The sequence below is a fragment of the Nycticebus coucang genome, chromosome 5 (assembly GCF_027406575.1).
Source record: "Nycticebus coucang isolate mNycCou1 chromosome 5, mNycCou1.pri, whole genome shotgun sequence".
Classification (NCBI taxonomy): domain Eukaryota; kingdom Metazoa; phylum Chordata; class Mammalia; order Primates; family Lorisidae; genus Nycticebus; species Nycticebus coucang.
The window spans coordinates 132,243,118-132,268,491 of NC_069784.1; the positions used below are offsets into that span (position 1 = coordinate 132,243,118).

Sequence of the window (25,374 nt, forward strand, 5' to 3'; positions counted from 1 at the left end):
TTTGCTTTTATCTTATTCAGTCAAAATGGGCTCTAGAATTCTGAACTCTACACCTTTATTCCTTTTCCAGATATTTAAAAACATTCCGTTTATGAGTATACAAAATAAAGATCCACATAAACCTGTTTTAACACTTCTGTGCTTCTGGAAAATGCCTCCTGCAGGTCTAACAGCTGGCTTGAGCCAGCTCTCCCACTGTTGGGGATACTCACATGTGTACTTTTGGAAAATGAAATTTGGACTTAGTTTTGAATGTCCCCTGCCCAGCAAGTTCTCACTTTTAGGGAAGGCAGCAGACTGTTGTGGTAGGGTTCCATATGACCCTATTTCTGAAGCAGAGGGGTCCCGTCAGCTTTGACCTAGAGGTCAGGATCCTCAGCGTCTGTGCAGAGGTGGCTTACCTAAGCCTGAGCCAGACCACATTGAAGATAGCCACTGTGTCGCCTTCCCATCCACCCTGCTGTCAGAGACCCTGCCATTCTTTTCAGTTCTCCTGATAGCCTTCCGCCTACCAGTTAGGGTTTCAAGTTTGAAATTACTGAATTACATATTTTGATAAATGCAATATTAGAGGGGGGAAGAAACTAGCACCTTAATTCAGGGCAGTGACCTCCCTCAAGTAAATCCAACCTTTTATTTTCTGTTGTGTCTCTTGATCATTGTGGAGGCCACTTCCAAGCCCAGGCCATTCCTGGTCTCTTTACATGAACTGGGGCCCTGCGCCCACTGTGCCCATGGCAGAGCTTATATGAGCATGCCTGGCAGCCATGTTTCCCGAGCACTCACAGGATAAGCACTTTTCTAGTGCTTATCATTTCATCTTTATCAGCCTTGTCATATGATTTTAAAACCCATGAGACAACAAAGGCTTGCAAAATCTAAGTACTTCTCCCAAAGCCACATAGCTGGGAAGCAGCAGGTCTAATCTTGGTACCTACCCGGTGCCTTTGCCTCTCTTGGAAATGCCTTTGTAGCAGGTGGATATTTACACATAGACGACAGAGAAAAGCCTTTTCCCTTTGAATGCCTTCCTCCAGCTGCGGTCTTGGACAGCAAACCTGTAGCCAAAGTTGTTGATCAGGATCTAACATAAATACTTTCTGGGCCTCAAGTGAATTTGTAGGGAATGTACCCAGAATTAGATCTGTAGGTTCTAAGTACAAGTAGAAATCCTCCTCTCTCACCCCACCCTGAAGACTCAAAGCCTTGATTGCTTACAGTGTACCTTAAAAACTGGGAAATCTAATTTTAAAAGTCTCATAACATTACATTTAGTTTACAGAGTAAAACAGGCTGCTTCTGAATAGCTCTGAAACTATTTTTCCAAAATAAAAACCCAGTGGGGTGTAGCGACCAAAGTGGTGATGTCTGCAAAGATCTAAGGGTGTATTTTATTTGCCAGGAAAGAACTCGTGTCTCTGAATGGTCTGCACTTGTGTGTGGAGAATAGCTCTCCTGGCGTGAGCAGCTTCAGTACAGGAAGCCCTGCTGCAGCATAGATCCTCAGAAAGGGAGGGCCTGTTCTCTTAGCAGCTGGCTCCTCCCTTTCCCCCTTTCTTCAAACTGCCATTTTTATGGCAACATTATCATTTAACTGCACAAAAGAGCTTGAACTGCAGATGCACTTGTGATGATCCATTCTTCTCAGTGGTCCAGATGGAGCCCAGGTCCTCTGATACCAGGGCCAGTGGAAGGACAGCTCCCTGGTCTGCTCGGCAGAGGGTGCCACACAGGCGCCCTGACATTCCAGGGGAGCAGGGAGCATGCATCAGATGGCTCTGACTCTGGTGCTGTCACCAAAGAAAGTGTCTCTGAAACATTTTTATTGTTAAAGGAGGAGAATGAAATTATTCCCAAGTATCTTCCATGTCAGGGTCACGTGTATTACAAAATTTTTAAAACTAATTTTCAACAAATTTTTGTGTTCTTTGAAGTCGCTTTTTCTTATAGGAACATAAGTGCATTATTTATACTTTGCCAATACATTCGCGCAAACTAAATTAATAGATTTTTAAGAAGCAGTCTAGATTCCCTGCCTCATGGTCACTTTGCACCAATTGAAATCCTAAGTCTAACTCCTCTAGCTGTGTGCTGAGAGCATTTCACATCATCTGTGTCCAGCCCCTGTGGCCTCTGGGCTGCCCTTGACAGTTGCCCTTGAGCGGCTATGTGGAGACTCACTGGACTTCCCGGCTCCCTCTTCTGTGTTCAGAGCCATCAGATCAGCCTCCCAAGTGAGGCCAGGCTGAGACCTCATAATACATCTGAAGAGGGTTGGGGAGCAGTTATCTCCTTAAGGCCCCTGCAGTCTGTGAGCCCAGGTTGGGAGGGGAGTGTGAGACAGGTGGGGGAAGGGGCATATTCAATTAGCAAGTCCATAACCAAAAACCCATCCATCTTTGCTGGCTGGTGGCTGACTAAATTTCTATTATTAGCTGACAGGTGATGTCACAAAATCTGTCATGGATCCAGATGGGGAATCCTCAGTGGAAGATAAATGAGAGAGGGGCTGGGGTGATAAACAGCAGTGCCCTCCGGGTGACCTCTAGTCACCGTAGATGGGACACATCAGCTATTCCTGCCTCTCCCCACCCTGCTTCCACACAACTGCCGGCGCTAGGGCACCAGGGCACCAGGTTCCCGCTGTGTAAATTATCTTCCCAGCTAGGAGCCTGGCCGCCATCTGAAGTGTGTGAATGTACTTAACCTTCAGTGACCTTTCCCTTGTTTACTTTAGAGTATACATTTGTAGCTTCTGGCAAAAGGTAGGGGCAGCCGGGAGCCTGCCAGCCTCCTCTGCTGGTCGGAGTTACAGGAGGTTATGGAAGGAAAGGAAAAAACACTGGCAAGGGAGAAATTTTTCATTTTTTTTATTAGTTGTAAATGTGAATATGTATAAATAAGGTTCATTCTGAAATCATAGCCTGGGTAGCCGAGTTTCCAGGGCAGCTGTGAGGCCCGTGCAGAATCTGGGCCTGAATTGGAAGAGAAGCGTCATTTCCCACCTGGCGGCACTGGGGGCGATCTGCTTGCAGCCCGTGTGAAAGACCCCTTTATTCCTTTATCGCAGTCCACCTTTTTAGTTTGTAAGATATCCTGAAAGTCAGATGTCTCTGAGCACTTCTCCAGGTCACTGGAGCCCACAGCTCGCAGGATGGGCGTCTGTCACACAGGGCGCACACTGCTGGCTATGCTGACTCCAGCCCGTCAGCAGCAGGACACCTCAGGGAACATCTGGGTTTGGCTAAGGCATTCTGAGTAAAAGTGACATATTCATTTTGACTTCTGGCTCCTTCACTCTGTAATCTCTAGTGACTTAACCCCTATTCCCTCTCAAGTAAAATGTGAATAATGGCTATTGCAGAGAGCCCTGGGAACTTCAGAAGAAAAGAAGTTTAACAGTAACATGTAAAGTGTTGCTTGCATGCAGTGGCAATTCCCCCACTTGTTAGGGCCTGAACACTGTTACTGTAAACTCTGAGGGCCGGTGTTTGTCTTTCTTGTTGGGTTGGTTTGGTACACTGGTGTATCCACGAGAGAAGAAGAGCCTAGAATATAGTGGGTACATTATTCATCCAATAACTATTTGTTTAATTAATAAATGAAACCAATATCCCATTGAACATCTAACATGCTAAGGACTGTTAGATGTTGATTATAAATCAAGGCCCTTGAAATACTATGTTTTTCCTTCAAGATGAGGTTAATTTTTTCAAGTATCCTACTTAAGTTTTTTAAAAAACCTATTCAATTCTGGCCTCTGTTGTTATAGTATAACTACAGTTAAAGCCAAGTCTCAGAACTCTGATACCAACGTAACTTGCATTTTTTAATAACAAATCCTTCTGATATCATAGCTCAAACAATGACTGTTAATGACATAGCATAGGCACATTTCGATGCTGAGAAGGTATTGAAGTGACAGAAGACTCCTGATTAACTTGAATCGTTGCTTTCTCATTGTCTAAGACTGAGAACTAAGTTTTCTAATATTTTTCTAAGGCATCACAATAGTTTATCGAGTCGACGTACCAAATTTTTCATCACTTTTAAAAATTTACATTTAGATTATCTCCATTATAGACAACATTGAAATAAACATTTTTCACCTAAGGCTTTCCTTTTATTAGGTTATTTTCTTGAGATAAATAGTTGGGAAGCAAGTACCCCCATCAAGAGGTATAAATGTTTTATGGATCACGAATGAAATATGTTTCCCAACAGTTTATTCAAAAAACTGTTCGTGATTTTCACTTTAAACAGTATAAGAGCAACTAATTTCATTACATCATTATCGACATGGGTGCCATTACTATTTCTGTTAAGATGGTCTCTTTTGTATATACATGTAACCAGCAGATGAGCTTACTTAGTTAACCCCTAGTCTTTTCCGTTTTTCTCTTGGTGCTACTATTACTCTCAGCTAACTCAGGATCCTTGCAAGGCCCACAAACTCCCCAGTCAACTGGCAGCAATTCCATGGCAGAGGTTCCAGGTGACCTGAAGCCACCTACCCCAGCCTCCACCCCTCACGGACAGATGACCCCAATGCCAAGTGGAAGGTACGTTCAAAAACAAAGTCTGTGAGCCATACAAAATCAGATTTGTTTACCTTTTAATTTTCTGGAAAAAACTTCAAAGAAAGAAGAAACAGTGTTTCCTAGAGAGTTTTACAATGTTGATGACTACTAGATTTATTCATGTAATTTATTTTAGATGGGGTTTGCATTGACGGATTTCCAGGTTGGTTTGTCTTTTGAATATAGTGTCTGGAGTAACCCCTGCATTTGGTGTCTCCTCAGAAGCAGTACAATCAGTGTGCATGACCCATTCTCAGACGTGAGTGATTCGTCCTTCCCAAAACGGAACTCCATGACTCCAAACACCCCCTACCAGCAGGGTGTGGGCATGCCGGACGTGATGGGCAGGATGCCCTATGAGCCCAACAAGGACCCCTTTGGGGGCATGAGAAAAGGTAAGTGCAGAGAGCCCTTTCTCTGTGCTGCTCCACCTCCAGCTCCCCTTCACTCGGAGCATGTGTGGGAGCTTGCTGTGTGGATTTGAGCCCCACTCCCTAACCTACTAAATGTGTGACCTGGGAAAGATATTTAGCATCTTTGTGCCTTACTTACCTCATGTGGAAACTGGGAAAAACAATAGGACATGCTTCGAGGGCACTGTGAGGATTCAGTTAACGCACAGAAAGCCCAGAGAAGAGCGGCTGGTCCCCGTGTACGTCAGCTAGGCGTTACCTGGCGGCAGCGTCATGGTGGCTCCTTGTTACCTTAGTCTGAGGCAGCGCGGCACTAAGTGCTAAGTAATAACACTAGTAACTCACACGCAGTCCCTGCCTTCGCACAATTAGCAGATCTTAGGAGGAAACAAAAAATAAGTTAATCCACAAGTCAGTAATCAAACACTGTGATTGGTGGAAGAACGGAAACTAGGAGGAAGAAAGGCTGCAGGTAACGGACAGAGGGAGGGGACGGTGGGGAGGGGACGTTAGTCACCTTGATTGCAGAGTAAGGAAGAATGAGGGGTCTGGGCAGGAGCCAGATTGGTGTGTGTGAGGAGCTAGTGGGAGTCCCCAGCCCAGCAACGTGGGCTCAGGGACAGTGAGGGGACCGAGGCCGGGCCCAGAGCAGCCTCTAGAGCCATGTCATTGAGTTTGGATTTGGCTTTTGTTGCCTCCGTAAAGGATACTATGCAAGGAAGTGCCATGATTTGATTTTTTTGTTGAATAAATAGATGAGAAGCCATCGATGGAGGACATCCTGGAGAGAAGTTAGGAGCGGTGGGGAGGCTGCTGTGGGAGTCCAGGGAGGCGGCCAGACAGGAGAGGGAGCACGTGGAGGTGCTGCTGAGCTGAACAGAGGGACAGTGGGAGAGGAAGCTGGCAGCAGTGACTGCAGGGCCACAGGTGTTTCCTGCCATGTGGGCGATGGGCAGGGACTAGGACAGAGACGGGGAGCCAGAGCCGCACTGAGATGTGTCAGGGCAAGGACAGGGTAGAATTAGGTGTCACGTGGAAGTGGCATCCACGGCTGTGGGACCGATGAGATCCCTGAGAGAGAGAGACTGTGGGAGAGGCTCTGCTGGGGACACCAGAGCGGCTTTTCCCTTTGTGCTTACTGACCCCACGGTCGAGTCCACGCTGCAGTTGTGGAGACTGAGCCATCCCCTATAGCTCTACCCATGGCCTGTATGCTGCAGGTGGAAGCTTAGCAGTTTGCTTCTTGGCCTTCTTCCAGATGCATTCAGGTCCTGTGGAATTTTGAGGCATAATGGGAATATTATTAGAAAATAGAGAAAAGGCAGTGAACAGTATTTTTGTGGGAGCAATTATTCTGGGATTCTTTAAACAATAGTACCTGTATTGTATTGAGATGTTAGGATAAATGAATTTCTTTATATATTGTTTCAGTGGAGAGAAGCATAAAGCCCAAAGCCTTGGTTTCTGTAAGTTTTATGGACCAGTAAAAAGTAACAATGAGGAATCTCAAAAATTTGAATATTGGGCATGTACCATTTTAAAAATGAGATTTATAATATTTCTTATATAGTATTTCAGATAACTGTTCCCTAAAGCAAGATAACCTATAACTTTTCCTTTCAGAAGTTCAGGGCTACTTATTCCAAATAAAGATTTTGGAGAACGTGGAGTTGAACGCATAAGCTTACAAACTCAGAGGCTCTGTGAATGTGGGAGCAGCTGTTTTTCTTCGTGATATGAGATGCTAGGTAGAACATTTCATTAGTGCTTTCTGGTGAATATATCCCATATTTTTTGTAAACCATTCCAATATCCTACCCATGTAGTATATTGGATAGCTAGAGTTGTATTTTCCTTACCTCTTCATGCCTAGAATTTTTCTTACTCTAATAATACACTTGGGGAGGAATGATTGTGTGATTAACCTACCTAGACAGTAGGTGATCCTTCTCAGTTTATAAAGAAACCATATTGATAAATGCATTGGACCTTGAAAATTCCATAAGTCAGACGCACACTTTTGACTTGATATTTTTGGTTTATAATGGGGTTTTGTCCAAATCCATCTTAAATCAAGGCCCATACTGAATGTATATCACTTTTGCACCATGGTGCGCTGGGGACCGTCTGCAGTGTGTTTGCATCGGCTGTGTGAATGACACCCAGGGGCTGGTACAATCCTTAGGATATTTCAGTTCACCCGCTGCCTTATAATCTTGGCACACTGATAAACAGAAAATCCATGGAAACAGACTTCTTGCTCTTGTCCCTGTTCTATGTGAAGTTTTCCATTGTTCAGTTTGCTTTGTTCTATCCATGAACTTGATGGTGCTCTGGTTTTTATTCAGCAACTAGCAAAGTGGACAGCACGCTCTCTCTCATCAGGGCTGCCCGTGCTGCTGGCCTGTGGTGAGGTGCAGTGAATGGCAGAGCCTGGTGAGGTGGCCCTTGCCCTGCCTGTCCCCTGCCTGCCTCCCCCACGTCTGATTTCCCTACTTCACTGACAGAGGCATTGACTGACTGCACATAAGTGAACATAGTATCTATATGTTCATTAACCAAACAGTATATTTTGAATATTGCATAGCTCTACTTTTTTTTTTTTAGCTCTACTTTTTAAAATGGAATAGATATACCATAATGCTCTAAAAGTGGATGGATTATTTCCAAACAGTTTGCTGTGTAAACAGTGATGCAATGATTGTTGAAGTACAACTATTTTTTCACACTTGCTAGGTGGTTTCTGTGAAGTAGATTCCTAGAAGTAGAGTTGTTGAATCAAATATGAACTTTTTTTTAGTTTACTAAGTACCTCAGTTTGCGTAACAGCAAACTACCCCAAAATATAGTGTTTTTAAATAGCAACAGTTAATTCCGTCTTGCAGTTCTCTGATGGACCAGATAGCTCTCCTCTGTATGTCATGAGCTGGGACACTGAAGCTGTTTCCATTGTCTGGAAGCCTGAGGGGGAGCTCTGCAGGAGTGTTGACCAAGGTCGCCTCTGTGGGCCTTTCCGGGTCGGCTTTGGTGCTCGTGATGTGGCAGAGGGGTTCTAAGAGGGAACATTCCAAGAGGGCACGCCCCAATTGCAAGCACTTGGCAGCTTTGCTTGCGTCCCACTTACCAGAACACCCAGCCACCCCCCTATCAACACTGGCCACATGACCAAGCCCACATTACTGTGGGAGGAGACAGTGCCGTCTGTGAATCCTGAGAGATGTGCATCTTTGGGTTTGCCAAAGCGTAGCCTCACGTGGCAGCTGTTGGTGAGGGTGCATGTTCTCAACGCGAGTGCACAGGGGGCAGCCCTCACCCATGCTGGGAATCGTTACTGTCTGCCATCCTAACACGGCCCACTCAGACTTGGGGAGAAGCCCTCATCATTGTTTTGACTTGGATTTCTTTCTTTATTAGAATTCACACATCTTTCATATGTTGATTGTTTATTTTTATTCCTCCGTGAATGTCCATTTTTGTGTGCGCCCACTTTTAATTGGGTTGTCTTTTTTCCAAATCCCTGTATATTCAGGAATTAAGCTATTTAACTTGATGCCGCTTGATTTCTGTCTCTGTTCTCGTGTCTACAAAATAAAAGGTCACCTCCAAGCCAGTTCTGCCACAGGTGAGCATGAGATCAAATAGATCATGTGGGTGGCAGCACCTGGCACTGTGAAGTCCATTACGCGTGAATTGTTCACCCCTGTCTCCCAGCCCAGCAAAGTTGATCAGCTCACAAAATTTTATTTATTTATTTATTTTTTTGTAGAGACAGAATCTCACTGTACCGCCCTCGGGTAGAGTGCCGTGGCGTCACACGGCTCACAGCAACCTCTAACTCTTGGGCTCCCGCGATTCTCCTGCCTCAGCCTCCCGAGCAGCTGGGACTACAGGCGCCCGCCACAACGCCCGGCTATTTTTTTGTTGTTGCAGTTTGGCCGGGGCTGGGTTTGAACCCGCCACCCTCGGCATGTGGGGCCGGCGCCCTGCTCACTGAGCCACAGGTGCCACCCGCTCACAAAATTTTAATCAGCTTTTGCCTCATATAACATAAAAGGAACCATCGCAGGATGAAGAAAAGTGGTAGTACCGTATACTAATTAAAATTTATATTAAAATCTTTAATTTGCCTGCAGGCTAGTTTCTGGACTTGACCCAATTTCCTTCAGGCCCTGAGCTGCTGCGATTAGCATGTATGACCTAATTGGCACTCTCCCCTCTGTTAGAAATAGCTGTATCTCATCCCATCCCAAGCCGTTCTTAAATCCCTAACAAGTTTCTTTATCCTGATTTTAGAGGAAGTAGATGAGTGTGTTTATATTAAAGGTTTCACTTTTTTTCTTATAAGAAAAAGGAACTGACTTGTATACAGATTTTATGTCTTCCTCACTACCACTTCATGAGATGGTATTAGTGATCTCATTTCATAGATAAAGAATTAAACTCGGCAGTTAGTAACTTGCCCAGGTAGGGAGTGGATCCGGGCCTGCGCTGGTATTCTGTAGCGCTACATAAAAAGTTACCACCAACTCACCAGCTCACAAGAGCGTGAGAGCAGGGTCTCCCAGGGTCTGTGGCTCCTCTGGGTGTCAGGGTCCTCTTCCAAGGTCATTCAGGTCATTGTCATGGTTGTGGGGCTGAGGCCCTGTGCTCTGGTTGACTGTCCTCTCCTGCCTTTCCTGACATGTGGTCCCCTCCACAGATGGCAGTGGCTTCTTCAAGGATAGCAGGGCTCTGTCTCTAACCTCTACACCCACATTTAAAGGGCTACCTGCATCATCTTCCTTTGGGTGATTCCCCAGCTAGCTAACAAGTAACTTTAATTACACATGTGAGTGCCTTTTGCTGTGTACTGTAAGGTAGCTCTGGGGTGGCACCCGCCCTATCACAGGCTCCACCACATGCAGGGTGGGCTACAGGGATGGCGCACACGGCAAGGGGGGTCTCTGGTGCCAGCTTAGAATTCTGCCCCACAGCACATGTCTTGGCTCCACACCTCGTGTGCTATCGTCAGTGTTGTGATCTGTCATATTAAGGATAAGATAAATACGAAGTCAACAGGAATTTCTAGAAGCGATGTATGGGCCCTGTGACTTTTGAAATTCTTAATTTGATGCCTTTCTTGAAAACATTGCAGTGCCTGGAAGTAGTGAGCCCTTCATGACGCAAGGACAGCTGCCCAACAGCAGCATGCAGGACGTGTACAGCCAGAGTCCCTCGGGGGCAATGTCCAGCCTGGGCATGGGGCAGCGCCAGCAGTTTCCCTATGGAGCCAGTTACGATCGGAGGTAGGTACTTGTAAGATGAAGCTGACTTACTAGAAGCTGTGCTTTCCTTCCACACACCTTCAGAGCCTTGGGAGCTGAGCCACCAGCAACAGCACCGCGTCTGCTGTCCTGTGGGAGGTAACTGGGGGGAGGGAGGGGGAGGACCTTGTCCTTGAGCAGCTGGGTCTGTTGTCATAAGCGAGTGGCCAGCAGTATAAATTGGGTATGCTGGGGCGGGTCCGGCCACAGCAGGAGTCTTTGCCTGAAGAAATCACAAGCCGCAGCCACCCCGAGTCACAGTGGTCCCCCCAGCATCCACCTACAGCTTACCTGGGAGCCTGAACACGTGATTCCTGTAGCCCCAGGGCCCCTCCTGCTCCTGGCCTTTTTTGCTTAGGGAGACATCCACTGTGGTGGTGGCCACTTCAGGCTTTCAGTGTTCTGGAAAGGTCTCCCAGATGTTTCCAAATCTTCCCTGTGAACGTTTTAAACAGAGAGTGAATACTTTGCTCCCTAATAAACATCTCTGAGAAAACCCACTGTGCACACCTCACTGAAACTTCTTTTAAGGAAGCATCTTAACATTAAAATCGCACATTAAGCTGCAGGACTGACGCAGATGAGGGGCAGTCACTGAGGGGGTTGCGAGGCCATTGGGAAACCGGCAGTTTCAGGCAGGCTTCCTCTCACCAAGAGGGTTCTGCCTGTGCCTCTGACTTGGCACAGCAGCCCCTTCCCTCCACTGGTGTGTTCTCAGCCTCCCTAATAAGGGAAATGATTAGAAACAAGGATTTATTGTATCTCTGATTTTTAAAGAGAAAAAAAACAGAGGTATAGTAGAAGGCCCTTTTGCTGTAGCCATACTGGCCTGCCTGGGTCTCAGCCCATCCCCTGTCCTCACTGCACACACTGGAGTGTTAACCAGTGGAAAGGGGCAGATGGTTTGGAAAATCACTGTTTTACCAGGCCGGGTTTCTCCGTGGCGTTCTGCATGGGCCTTTTCTTGAGAGTAGGCGGCCAGCCCGTCGGAGGTGCTGTAGTGCTTTCTTCTGGTTCTTACCCTGGCCAGACCTAGCAAATATTTATTTGTGATACCCACCTTTCAGAGTGCTGGAGCAAGGACTTTAGTTAGGTTTGGTTTGTTTTTAAGGATGCAGGAAAAGCTGCTGATTTTTTTTCTGCTGAGATTAAAAGAACAGTTATTTTGGGTCTTTCACATCTACCACTTCAGAGAGAGAGGTCTTAACCTCATTGTTAAGTTTTCTCTTCTGAAAAAATGCTGTTTGCTGTTTAAATTTTATCCATCTCAATTTTGTTTCTTAGCTCCTAAATAAAATCTTCCTTCTAGTGTCAAAGTAATTAGCGAAAACTCTCCCCATGTGTGTTCTATACGTGATAGTCCAAAAATTTATTTTTTCCCCTTATTCTCATTTTTTGATTAGTCTAAGAACATATTCAGTCCAATTAATTTTTCTTAGAAGTGTTAATATAGTAAATTAAACCAATTAGTTTTCAGAATTCCGAATCTCTTACCCTTTAAAACATGCTATTTTTGATATCTATAATTTCTCAATAAAATAAGAGTTGAAAAATAAATATATTATTCATTTCTATTTTAAGATTTAATAGAAAAAGAATATTTAAATCATCCCTGTTGTTTTGTTTTGTTTTTTTGGAGACAGTCTCACTTTGTCATCCTCAGTAGAATGCTGTGGCTTCATACAACATTGCTCATAGCAACCTCAAACTCTTTGGCTCAAGCGATTCTCTTGTCTCATTGTCCCAAATAGCAGGGACTACAGATGCCCACCAGAATACCCCGCTATTTTTAGAGATGGGTTCTCACTCTTGCTCAGGCTGGTCTCAAACTCCTGAGTTTAAGCGATCCACCCACCTCGGCCTCCCTGAGTGCTGGGATCACAGGCGTGAGCCACTGCACCCAGGATGTCATGCTTTTCTGTAGCCTTTTAGAGCACTGGAGTTTGTTTTTTGTTTGTTTTGTTTTAGTTTTTTAATGATTTTCTTTTACATTATTACTTTTTTGTTATTATTTGGGATTCATTGAAGATATAAAGAATTAGGTTACACTGATTGCATTTGTTAGATAAAGTTCCTCGTATAATTATGTCCTGACCTCAAGAGTTGTTCCATACACCGTGACCCCCTTGCCTCGTCCCTCATCCCCTCTCCCCACTTAGAGCACTGGATTTTGAAATTTCAGTACTTGTATCTATATAATTATTAGCTAAGTTAGTATCATTTGGATGGACTTTGAAGTATACTATTTAGAAATTAAACATTATGTCCATGTTCTGGTACTTCTAGAAGCATTCTGTGGAGTTTTAGGTTCCTTGTGACGTTTCCTGCTTTCATTAGCGTATCACTTCACAACTTTACACAACTCTTCTGAAAGTGGATGACAGTGGGTAGGTGAGGCTTCCTCCTCAAAGACAGGAGCCAAAGGCTTTGACAAGTGCCTGCAGGGTACCTGCCTGTCCAATCAGTCTTGTTCCGACACCTGTTATCTGACCACCTAAACAGGGAACTTGGCCCTGCTCCTATGATGGGTGTCCTATCCCTTTAGCTGAGAGTTAAGGTGTAGCTGCCACTCTGGTGCCTCGGTTGACAGGGTGTGTGCTGAGGGTGAGACCGTACACATAAGGGTGTAGCATTCCCAGGAATGGGTGGGTTATTTCTGTTTTTCTGAAGTTCTTTGTATATTAAGTTTTCTTTGAATGTCCTGTTCTAGGCATGAACCTTATGGGCAGCAGTATCCAGGCCAAGGTCCTCCCTCGGGACAGCCACCATACGGAGGGCACCAGCCCGGCCTGTACCCACAGCAGCCGGTGAGTGAGGGGGGGGTCCGTGATGCTGCTTCTCTCCCAGCAGCTAAAACTCAAGCTTGAGTTACTTCTGATTTTTAGGAAGTATAACAACCATGACAAGCATTTATTGAGCATTCAGGATACAGATAGTGCTAAGAAATATCCCTGGAGTATTAAATTCAGGAAAGTAAAAGTAGTTCTTAATATCCCAAAATAAATGTAACACACTATGAGAAATTAAGTGCAATCATCCTCATAAATAATAACTAAGTCCAAGTCAGAGCTCAGTGTACGTTAAACTTGTGTTTATTGTGGGTACTGTCCCATCCGAAGTATTTGTCAGTGTTTTACAGAGAATATTTAGAAAAAGCAACTTAAAACATTATACTCATAGTGAAAGTAAATGAGACACCATTGCATACCTAGGTGAGCTTATCCTGGCTCAAAGGCAGCTGTGTAGCTCAGAGATGCCTGGCTGTGTGGCTCTGCGCCTCGCCATTGAGGCTCTGTTGCAGAGAAGTGCACTCATGAGAGGCTTCTCAGGCATCAAGGATTTGGCCACGAGCAAGTCTGAACAGCTCTCAGGTCTGAGACTGTTTGCAAAATTGAGGGATGATTTCTTTTTAAGAATTTTTAAAACGCAAAGTAGTTTTTAGGTATTTATTTAATTTTGCTGGAGCATATAGGCACACTAAACCAACCGACCTTAATTCTCAAGTAAAATGAAAGAACACTAAGGCAGACTCAGCGTCTCCTGCCTCTTGTCATATTTCCACACTAAGCGCTGGCCCCCAGAACATCCCCAGGAGGACAGTTCAGTATCAGGTGCTGTGCTGGCCCTGTCCTCAGACGCTTCTGTGGAAGAGTCTAACCTGACCAAGCCAGAAGTCAGGGCAGGGACCCTAGAGTAGACATCAGGAGATGCAGGACAGTCTGAGGGGCAGGCAGAGTCCTCTTTGGAGGCTTTTCTGTGAAGTGAGGCCTAAGAATCCATCTGACCAGGGACCTGGCATGCTGCCCCTGGGTCCTCCAGTACACTCCTGTGGGATTGATCCTTCTGCCTCCTGCTGTCATCTTAGTATAGCTCCAAGCCCCTGTCTGGTGTGTCCCCATATGGTAGTCACAATGCCATCCTGTCCCACTATTGCAGGCAGAGGAGAGGAGGCTTGTTTTTTTTCCACAGAAGTTGCAATTGTATGAAAGTGCACTTGGGGAGCCCTCTCTGTGTGGAGGGCCTGGTGTTGTATAACACCGAGACGTGGTCAGCCAGGTGTTTGCTCTCAGTTGTTGTAGGAGCATCCCATATTCATTGGGAAATGAACGTTCTTCCAGGTAATAACTGTTTTGCACAATGTGAGTGGTTATATCTGTAAGAGCACATCAGTATGATTTGTCTCTATATGAATTTCAGAACTACAAACGCCATATGGACGGCATGTACGGGCCCCCAGCCAAGCGCCACGAGGGAGACGTATACGGTGTGCAGTACGGCAGCCAGCAGCCCGAGCTGTACAACCAGTATGGGAGCGCCTACTCGGGGCCGGACAGGAGGCCTGTGCAGGGCCAGTACCCCTACCCCTACAGCAGAGAGAGGGCGCAGGCCCCAAGCCAGGTGCAGGCGCACGGGGTCCCGCCACAGATGATGGGCGGCCCCATGCAGTCTTCCTCTGGTGAGGGGCCTCAGCAGAACATGTGGGCAGCCCGCAACGACATGCCTTACCCCTACCAGAACAGGCAGGGGCCTGGCGGCCCTGCTCAGGCCCCTCCTTATCCAGGCATGAGCCGCACGGACGATCTGATGGTCCCTGATCAGAGGATAAATCATGAGAGTCCGTGGCCTTCTCACGTCAGCCAGCGTCAGCCTTATATGTCGTCTTCAGCCTCCATGCAGCCCATCACGCGCCCGCCGCAGCCAGCCTACCAGACGCCACCATCACTGCCAAATCACATCTCCAGGGCACCCAGCCCAGCGTCCTTCCAGCGCTCCCTGGAGAACCGTATGTCTCCAAGCAAGTCTCCCTTCCTGCCCTCCATGAAGATGCAAAAGGTCATGCCCACTGTCCCCACGTCCCAGGTCACGGGGCCACCCCCCCAGCCACCCCCCATCAGAAGGGAGATTACCTTTCCTCCTGGCTCAGTGGAAGCATCCCAGCCAGTCTTGAAACAAAGGCGAAAGATTACCTCAAAAGATATCGGTAAGAATTCAAAGTTTTCTCCCTGAAACGAATTCCAATTGCAATGCAGATTTTTAATTTCAGTTGGAGATGTAGGCCTTGTTAATCTCAAAGGGATGAAGTTGTGAGTAGAAATGATCAGGACTTGCTTTTATGTGGGAGTACTCATTGGAAGCTGCTAATCTGAACTGAGAAACGGTGCCAGAGAAGAGCTCGAATTGAGGCTTGAGCTCCAAGTAAGAGACAGGATATCCTTGGCAATTACATGCTCTGTTTTGGGCTTAAAGATCTGACCCTAACCAGGCCCTTAATCTCTGCAGTATGTGCTGCGCAGACCCCCAGTGAGGCTAATGAAATGCCAAAGGTGACCTGAGAATCTTAACCATTCTATAATTTCATAACAACCTACAGTGGATTTCCCTGGGAAGAAGTTGAAGCTTGGATGTGACATGCAGATTCCTAGATGACACGGCACACGAGAAAGGCCGTGCTCTGGTACACAGCCCCGGGGGACGTGGGCCGAGGAACTGTGTCCCCTGAATGCTGGTGTTGCTTGTTTATTCTCCATGGGATGTTTGAATATTAATAAGAAATCGGGACCATCTGGGAGTGCACCCACATTCTCCATGTTATTATGGAAGTACAGCCAGGAAAATAACAGATCTGGGTTGCATAATAAAAAATTTTGCAAACAATCCCAAAATCCCTTGACTTTGATCATTTACAGTGATTAGAAAATTAAAGATACTAAATTAATGATATTAAAGATACTTTTAGTCATTGGACTTTAAGGAAATAGAGAAAGCAAGGAGTTTTTATGTACGGGGGTAAGAGGGAAAAAAGGTATTGGCAGATGCTGAGCACCATTTTATAGAGAGAAACTGTGCGTGTGTTTGTGTGTGTTTGTGGATGTGTAAATTAATATGTCTAAAATTCCTACAAAAATTCTTAGTGTGTGTGAGTCAGTGTCTTCAACCTCAGGAAGTGTGTGTTCCTTATTTTAAGAAGAAAGTTTTAACTTTTCTATTATAAAAGTATACATGCCTAGCTTTGAAAATTTGAAAAAAAAAATTAAAAATAGAGGCAGAAAAGTCCTGGTGCCTTCCCCACATGGCAGATGCCCACAGGTGCTCCCTGCCACCACAGGCTCCCGCGGGCCCTTCTGCCACCTTCCAGAGACAGCTTTCCTTAAAAGTTCAGGTGCGGGCTGAGCGTGTTCTCCCCACCTCATATGGCAAACCTCACAGACTTGGCGCAATCCTCTTGCTTTCTTCAATAGCAGAAGTAGGAAGAACAACAAGCAACACAGCCCAGTAGTTCCTCGGCTCTGCTGCGCTCAGGGAACCTTCACGAGAGATGCATCTTCCATGAGGCGCAGCGTGAGAAAAGCAGGGCTGTTTCTCTAAGGGTGTTCCCTTCTGGAACTCAGTTTTGATTTGATATTCTACATACGTGGTAGCCTTCCAAAGACACCACCTTGAGACCCTTATGATTGGAGAAGGCAAAAGAAGACAAGCACCCCTTTTATTTGTTTGTTCGACTCAGTTATTAAAGCCCTGGGTACATCACTACAGGCTTGGATGACCAAAAGAAATAAACCGGAGATGAGAAAGGGCCACTTCTGTGCTTAAGCACATCACCTCTAGAAAAGCTTTGGGCTCTTATTTAACCAACAAACCAAAAGATGTTAACAAACGTTTCTTTTTTTTTTTTTTTTTTTAACATATACATGTGTTTATTAGGTTTCCATTTTTTGCCTTCACAAAATTGAAGAGGCTTAAAATTTAACAACAATAACAATGTTAAAGATAAGGACTAAAACCAAAAAGTTTCTTAGTGCTGCTTATCACCTCCATTTAAAATAAGAAAATAATCGTGTTTCACTGTTCCCTTAGCACATTTGCCGAAAGTCAGTGTTGAAGTGCACAGGCTCCTTCTGTGGTCCTGTGTCTTCCTTCATGCGGGTTAACAGGGATGACGTTTTCACTCTCTCTTTCTCAGTTACTCCTGAGGCATGGCGTGTGATGATGTCCCTTAAATCAGGTCTTTTGGCTGAGAGTACTTGGGCTTTGGACACTATTAACATTCTTCTGTATGATGACAGCACCGTTGCTACTTTCAATCTCTCCCAGGTAAGCCAACACCAAGTAAGGACCCAATTAGAATATTAGAAAACTAACCGGTACTTACTTACTCTTGAATGAGTGCCTAAGTTAATTGCTACTGCCTCACACTGTTAATCTTGCAGTTGCTACAAGCCAGCCTTTAGTTGTCTGGGATAGTATACCTTTTAGTCTTTAGTATATACCGTATATATTTCTCATAAGAAACCAGTGGTTGGGGGGGGGCCTGTGGGTGATAGTCAAGTTACCCTGTTTCAAGTGATGGACAATGGAAATGAGTCCGAATGTAGTAAAATTATGCCTGCTGTTAGTGTTTTGCAGTGTGATGTTAACCTACTCTCCAGGAGGATTCGGGATTTTTCTTTTAATTAAAAAGCCATTTAAAATTAAAACTATTTTATACTACATGAAATATATAGAAGTACAGAGAATAGTTTAAGGTACCCTGCATTCAGCTAAAATAGTTGGGAACTCAGGGTCACACTTGTTTCTTGGTCTGTGAGCTCCCGTTTCTGCCTCTCAGGCTATTTTGAAGCCACTGCTTTTAATGAGTTTGATACTCCTCTGTTCAGAGTTAGGCTTCAAGTAGGTTCTATTATAAAAGCTGGAAGAGAAAAAGAAGAACTGAAGTTTAGGGAAAATGCCCTGGAATCAACTGGGCTGTATGTTTCTAAATAGATATTTAGAAATAAAAATGAGAAAAGGCTATTTGCACTATAGTGGATGAATAACACTCTACTTTCAACAACAACAACAAAAAAATGCTAAACCACCTAATTTCCTTGTTCCTATTGAAATAAGACCAGAATCTCCCACTTCTTTTTTTTTTCTTATTTAAGTCTTCACTATAGCCCAGAAAAGTAATTTTTCAGTTGATAGAAAGTGTCTTGATAAGGTCATGAGCATGCCGTGAGGTCTACTTTAGCAGAAAATAAGCATTAAAAAAAATTTACACTGCATTTGTGTGAATAATTAACTCTCATTCCTACGATAGGTAAACTATTGTTGTTTACATATTTTCATAACCAGAATTGCTTTATTAACTTTCCCTTTTCCCCTGGGAAAAAAGTAGACTCTAAGAGTGAGGGAAAGTCTGCTGGGAGCGCCTCCGGCACCCTGAGTTGCACCCTGCTGGTGTCTGCTCCACAGCAGGCTCTGAAGGTGTCGCTGATTTACATAACGTCTGCACAGAACCATCCTTTGTATTGCTTATTCTGGACAGGCCTTAATGGGGTGAGGAGGTTTGGGGGGAGGGCCTGGCAGTAGTGAATCATGGAGTGTTTTGGGTATTTCTCAATATAAACATTTGCTTGAAGAAAACCAAACTTGTTCTCATAGACGGTGGTTCTTATGTACTGGTTTTTTCAGCTAGAGTTGTGAATAATTGAAATGTAAAATTGTATTTTGTGAAACACTCCGATTCATTTTTTAGGGGCTAAATTGATCTGCTTTTAATTTTCAGCATTCATGAGCTACTACATGGCTGAAATTATCTTCTCCAAAAGATATATAGGGAATATAAATTAGGGTAACCTATAGCACCTGAGACAGAAATAACCATAAAATCCTAAGAATAATAACCATAAAAATCCTGGCAAGCAAGTCTCAGATAAATAATAGAAGAGAACAGTCACTTTGGGCAAAAGAGTCTATAAAATCCACATCCACCCTCTTCTAATAATGAGCGTGTTGTGTCTAAATCAGAACAAAAAGGTAAAGGACACCAAAGCAGTCCCCCATTGAAACTAATAGAAATATGAAAATAAAAATAAGTTTTCATGTCAGTAGTAGTGTAAGAAAGTAAGCAGCAAATAAGAAAGACGTATGCTAAATGTTCATTTAGTTAATGTCAAATTCAGGAAGTTAGTTCTGACTGATCGTCACTTTATCTTTCATGGCCCAGCCAAAAAGGGATGAAAACACATGTGAACACACCATAAAAATACTCCTTTAGTGCTCAGGGTTTTCATCCCTTTCAGTTATACAGGATGTCATGACCTTGTACCTGTTCTTTCTCTCTCTTCTCCTTCTCTTCTCCAGTTGTCTGGATTTCTCGAACTTTTAGTCGAGTACTTTAGGAAATGCCTGATTGACATTTTTGGAATTCTCATGGAATACGAAGTGGGAGACCCCAGCCAAAAAGCGCTTGACCACAACGCAGCGAGGAACAATGACAGCCAGTCTCTGGCAGACGATTCTGAGAAGGAGGAAGAAGATCCTGAATGTATTGACGACGAGGAGGAGGACGAGGAGGACGAGGACGAAGACAGTGAGAAGGCAGACGAAGCTAAGAGTAGTGTTGCTCTGCCCGCTGCGGATGCCGCTGCGGCCCCACAGGAGAAGCCCAAGCAAGCCAGCAAGTTTGACAAGCTGCCAATAAAGATAGTCAAAAAGAACAACCTGTTTGTTGTTGACCGATCTGACAAGCTGGGGCGCGTGCAGGAGTTCAGTAGTGGGCTTCTGCACTGGCAGCTCGGCGGGGGCGACACCACGGAGCACATCCAGACTCACTTTGAGAGCAAGATGGAAATTCCTCCTTGCAGGCGCCCACCTCCGTCTTTAAGCTCAACGGGTAGAAAGAAAGAGCAGGAAGGCAAAGGGGATTCTTCTGAAGAGCAACAAGAGAAAAGCATCATAGCGACCATCGATGACGTCCTGTCTGCTCGTCCTGGGGCCTTGCCCGAAGACGCAAACCCTGGGCCCCAGACCGAAAGCAGTAAGTTTCCCTTTGGTATCCAACAAGCCAAAAGTCACCGCAACATCAAGCTGCTGGAGGATGAGCCCAGGAGCCGGGACGAGACTCCCCTGTGCACCATCGCACACTGGCAGGACTCGCTGGCCAAACGCTGCATCTGTGTGTCAAATATCGTCCGTAGCTTGTCCTTTGTGCCTGGCAATGATGCCGAAATGTCCAAACATCCAGGCTTGGTGCTGATCCTGGGGAAGCTGATTCTTCTTCACCACGAGCATCCCGAGAGAAAACGAGCACCGCAGACCTATGAGAAAGAGGAGGATGGGGACAAGGGGGTGGCCTGCAGCAAGGATGAGTGGTGGTGGGACTGCCTCGAGGTCTTGAGGGATAACACGTTGGTCACATTAGCCAACATTTCTGGGCAGCTAGACTTATCCGCATACACGGAAAGCATCTGCTTGCCAATTTTGGATGGCTTGCTGCACTGGATGGTGTGCCCATCTGCAGAGGCACAAGACCCCTTCCCAACTGTGGGACCCAACTCGGTCCTGTCGCCTCAGAGACTTGTGCTGGAGACCCTCTGTAAACTCAGTATCCAGGACAACAATGTGGACCTGATCTTGGCCACTCCTCCATTTAGTCGTCAGGAGAAATTCTATGCTACGTTAGTTAGGTACGTTGGGGATCGCAAAAACCCTGTCTGTCGAGAAATGTCCATGGCGCTTTTATCGAACCTTGCCCAAGGGGATGCGCTAGCGGCAAGGGCCATTGCTGTACAGAAAGGGAGCATTGGAAACTTGATAAGCTTCCTAGAGGATGGGGTCACAATGGCCCAGTACCAGCAGAGCCAGCACAGCCTCATGCACATGCAGCCCCCGCCTCTGGAACCACCTAGCGTAGACATGATGTGCAGGGCAGCCAAGGCTTTGCTGGCCATGGCCAGAGTGGACGAAAACCGCTCCGAATTCCTTTTGCACGAGGGCCGGTTGCTGGATATCTCAATATCAGCTGTCCTGAACTCCCTGGTGGCATCCGTCATCTGTGACGTACTGTTTCAGATTGGGCAGTTATGACACGCGTGAGAGGCGAGCCTGTGTGAGTGAAGATAGAGGGTCGCATATAACTGGCTGTTTTCTGTTCTTGTTTATCCAGCGTAGGAAGAAGGAAAAGAAAATCTTTGCTCCTCTGCCCCATTCGCTATTTACCAATTGGGAATTAAAGAAATAATTAATTTGAACAGTTATGAAATTAATATTTGCTGTCTGTGTGTATAAGTACATCCTTTGGGGGTTTTTTCTTTCTTTTTTTCTTTTAACCAAAGTTGCTGTCTAGTGCATTCAAAGGTCACTTTCTGTTTTTCACAGATTTTCTTTTTAATGTTCTTTTCCATGTTGATTGCATTTTGGGGGGAAGCAAATTGACTTTAAAGAAAAAAGCTGTGGCTAAAGATGGGAAAATTTCACCACACTAAGGAAAACGGGTGAAAAATTATCAATTTCCTATGTGTTTTATTCTTCAGAGAATGAAAAAAAAAAAAACGTATCCCATCACCCAAAGCTCTGTGCAATAGAAATTTCTAGAAATATAGATAGGGGCTCAAGGAGGTGTGTCAGTTAATCATCAAAACTCTGAAATGATACTGGTTTCTCCACAGGAAAATGGTTACATTAGGCTAGGAGCAAAAACAATGTTTTTAAGTTATGATTGAAAATATATACCTGACAACAATAAACGGAAATTGCTTCCTCACCACTACCGTCACGTTGCTGTCCGGCGTTTGACCTTCCACATGACAGTTCTTCACAATTCCTTTAATCATTTTTTAAATATTTTTTTTTACTGCCTATGGGCCATGATGTATATAGAAGTTGTACATGAAACATACCCTCATTTTTTCTTTTTTTTTTTTTTTTAGTACAAAGTTTTTAGTTTCTTTTTCATGATGTGGTAACTACGAAGTGATGGTAGATTTAAATAATTTTTTATTTTTATTTTATATATTTTTTCATTAGGGCCATATCTCCAAAAAAAAGGAAAAAAAAAAGAAAGAAAAAATACAAAAAACAAAAATAAACAAAAAACAAAAAAAGAGGGTAATGTACAAGTTTCTGTATGTATAAAGTCATGCTCTATTTCGGGAGAGCAGCTGATCACAATTTGCTTCATAAATCAAGGCGTGGAAATGGTTGCATATGGATTGATTTAGAAAATGGTTACCAGTACAGACAAAAAAGAGAAAATGAAAAAAATACAAAAGGAAGAAACACAACTTCAAAGATTTTTCAGTGATGAGAATCCACATTTGTATTTCAAGATAATGTAGTTAAAAAAGAAAAAAAAAGAAAAAACTTGATGTAAATTCCTCCTTTTCCTCTGGCTTAATGAATATCATTTATTCAGTATAAAATCTTTATATGTTCCACATGTTAAGAATAAATGTACATTAAATCTTGTTAAGCACTGTGATGGGTGTTCTTGAATACTGTTCTAGTTTCCTTCAAATGATTTCATAGTAACCAAGTTATTTACAAGAACTTGGGGAAATAGAGCTGTGTACTCACATTATAATACCCAGGGTTTGGAAGAGACCATTAGGGGTTACCTACTTTAGAGTGGGGAGCAACCATTTGATTTTCTCAAATTATGTAGCTAATTAGTCTTTTTTGAAGCAGTTAACGCTAGCGACATTGAGGTATGATAATTTTCCGTGTATGTGGGGTGTGGCTGCCACCCCACTCGAGGTGAGATCGCAAAAGCTTACTGGCCTGAAAATGTAACACTCTGCCTTTTACTAACTCCATCTTGATTTTAATCAAAGCTCAATCTACTCCGTGTTTCTTCTGTGTGCCTCAAAGTCTTGCATTTAGTTTACTCCACTGTGTATAATATTTATATTGTGCAATGTTAAAAAGAATGTGTTATATTGTATGTGGTGTACATAGTGCAAAGTGATGATTTCTATTTCAGGGCATATTATCCTCCTATTCCTTCCTACCTGGTGCACAGTAGCTTTTTAATACTAGTTACTTCTAACGTAAAACTTTTTCTTCCTGGTCATCGACTGTTATTGTGTACCAATCAATTCTTTGAAACTGCTACACAATGATACTGTGAGTGGACCCTCCTTACTCTGACTCTACCTCTTCCCCCACTCCCACGGACACTGCGCACTCGCAATTCCCAGCCCTTGCCCCTCCCATTATCTCGGTTCACATCACTCCAGTAACATATGGAAGAGTTAAACAAGAACTTGTGGTTATAATCAGCATGAGACGTGACTCCCTGGTGTCACAAGGAAAAAATACTTTCTGCGAGCAGTCTCTCATCTGTCAACTCCCACCTTACTCAGTCTTCTTACAAAACAATGCAGCCAAATAGACCTTAAGAACCCATTTATAATTCTACTTTAAATACATCTGCTTGCTAAGAACAGATTTTAGTGCTCCATGCTTAAAATATGGAGATCTGTAAGAGGGAATTCAATATTCTAATTCCTCTCTTACAGAGTATGTATAAAAGGCGTATACAACATCCGATTCTTTTGTCTATCAGAAAAGTGAAATCCTTAGATTGTTGTTGTCATGGTTTGAGTTGTAACTGATACCCAGAAACTGACCATTGAGCAACAAGTTTTTATATATGCAGATATGCAACACAATCTCTAGAATAATCCTGGAGGACAGTAGCATCCTTTCTACCCTCTCACCCCTCAATCAAGACTTACAGAAGCCCACGAAGAATTTACAGCCTGCTTGAGATCATCTTGCCTATAAACTAAGTTATTGCTTTGTCCTAAAAATTAGTTGTTTTTTTTTTCTATAAGGCTTTTCAGAAATTTATAGGATGCCCATACTTTAAATGTGTACCAAAAAAAGATAAAAATAAAGGTGCAAAGAAAGTTTAGTATTTTGGAATGGTGCTATAAAGTTGAATCTGTTGGTATTTGAGTGAATTTTTTAATGTCACATAAGAGATACTATTGGGTGGCATCTGCTCAGTGAGAGCTGTTCAGAATGTTCTGTTTGAGGTTGAGAATGACGGGGAATCCGTGTTCACTGATGAGGTGGCCAGTTCAAAGAGCAGTTAAGCTGTTTTTTAAAAGTCATAACAGAATGATTTTTTTAAAGAGGATGTGGGTAGTCTTACACAATGTAAGCTATTAACTACCTCTTTTATGAAAAGAAGGTAGCCTTTGCCCTGAAATCCATCCATTTAAAAACTGTTGGAAATCTTTGATTTCCTATCAGACCCCTATACCAGTTCCCGTATGTGTTCACCTACAAGGAAGCAAAGAAAATATTACAAATGAGCCAAAAATAGACAGTCCAGACAACACACATTCTTCTCGCTGAGTTCCTCTTTCCTCCTTTCCCTGGAGAGCTGCAGCACGACTCTGCCTCTGGCGCTACCCTAAAAAACTGAGAAGTAAACTTTAGCTTCATGGTCAGGCAAGCCTTTTAAGACACTGCTAAATATTTTCGGTGGCAGCATATAATCAGCTAAGATACCACATTCTTCATGAACTTGACAGAGATGCACTGAGCATAAACTGGGTGTGTGCTGAGCTCTGTTCTCTACGCTGAGGGGCCATCCATGAACACCAGCCCTATCTCAGTTAACGTTCTAGTCTTTCATGTCAAATAATTACAGAAATAAACTAGTCTTCCGAGTAGTGTTTAAACATTGAAAAGACTTCGAAGTTCAGTGTTTGTGCATCCAAACACTCATTACATAAGAAACAGGAAGGCTCTAGGTGTTGTGAATCAGAGGTGGCGAGAAAAGCTCAGGGCTGTAATCAAGAAGACGTGGCTGAGCGTCACCTGCAGCGTGGCCCATGGACTTAACTCTGTGCTCTTAACAGACATCTGAGGCCCCTCCCAGTTCAAAGGAACCTCAAGAGCGTCTGGTCGGTCCCTGGCCTGCTGGGGCTCCCACAAGGGTCCTTATGAGCCCCAAAATGGACAGAAAAGCTCCCGGGCTACATGCCCAGCCCTTTGAAATGTGGGGACTAGACCTGACAAAGACCTGATTCCTGGCTTCCTGCTCCCAAGTCTGAGCTGTCAGGTGCACACGTAGGGTCTCCAGCTTCCGCCCACAGCTTCCCATCCAGTTTTTATTTCAAAATGGTCTGAGTCTTGCAGTCCTCCAAGATGCCACATTCATTCACTTGGAACCCTGAGGGAAAGTTGTCAGGTTGTGGTGATACCAAGTGTGTCCCAAAGTTGACACTCGTTTTCTTCCCAAATCTGACTTCAGGGACTGAAGTTCTACCCTTGCTTTTTCCAAAGTGCATTCTAAAGAAC

The 25,374-nt window shown here is 44.2% G+C and overlaps 1 protein-coding gene across 9 annotated transcripts in view; it reads left to right on the top strand.

Annotated features, from left to right (window-relative positions):
- Positions 1-23,985, top strand: part of ARID1B (AT-rich interaction domain 1B) — a 420,254-nt gene extending 396,269 nt beyond the window's left edge. For 8 of the 9 annotated variants that reach the window (XM_053590570.1, XM_053590575.1, XM_053590567.1 and 5 more), the window contains 7 exons: positions 4,424-4,562; positions 4,803-4,975; positions 10,128-10,278; positions 13,007-13,103; positions 14,494-15,277; positions 17,258-17,388; positions 19,420-23,985. In XM_053590570.1, the coding sequence (XP_053446545.1) occupies positions 4,424-4,562; positions 4,803-4,975; positions 10,128-10,278; positions 13,007-13,103; positions 14,494-15,277; positions 17,258-17,388; positions 19,420-21,144 (3,200 nt within the window). In that variant the 3' untranslated portion in view covers positions 21,145-23,985. The remainder of the gene's footprint in view (positions 1-4,423; positions 4,563-4,802; positions 4,976-10,127; positions 10,279-13,006; positions 13,104-14,493; positions 15,278-17,257; positions 17,389-19,419) is intronic. The other variant, XM_053590568.1, reaches the window with a different exon arrangement.
- Positions 23,986-25,374: the final 1,389 nt, after the last annotated feature.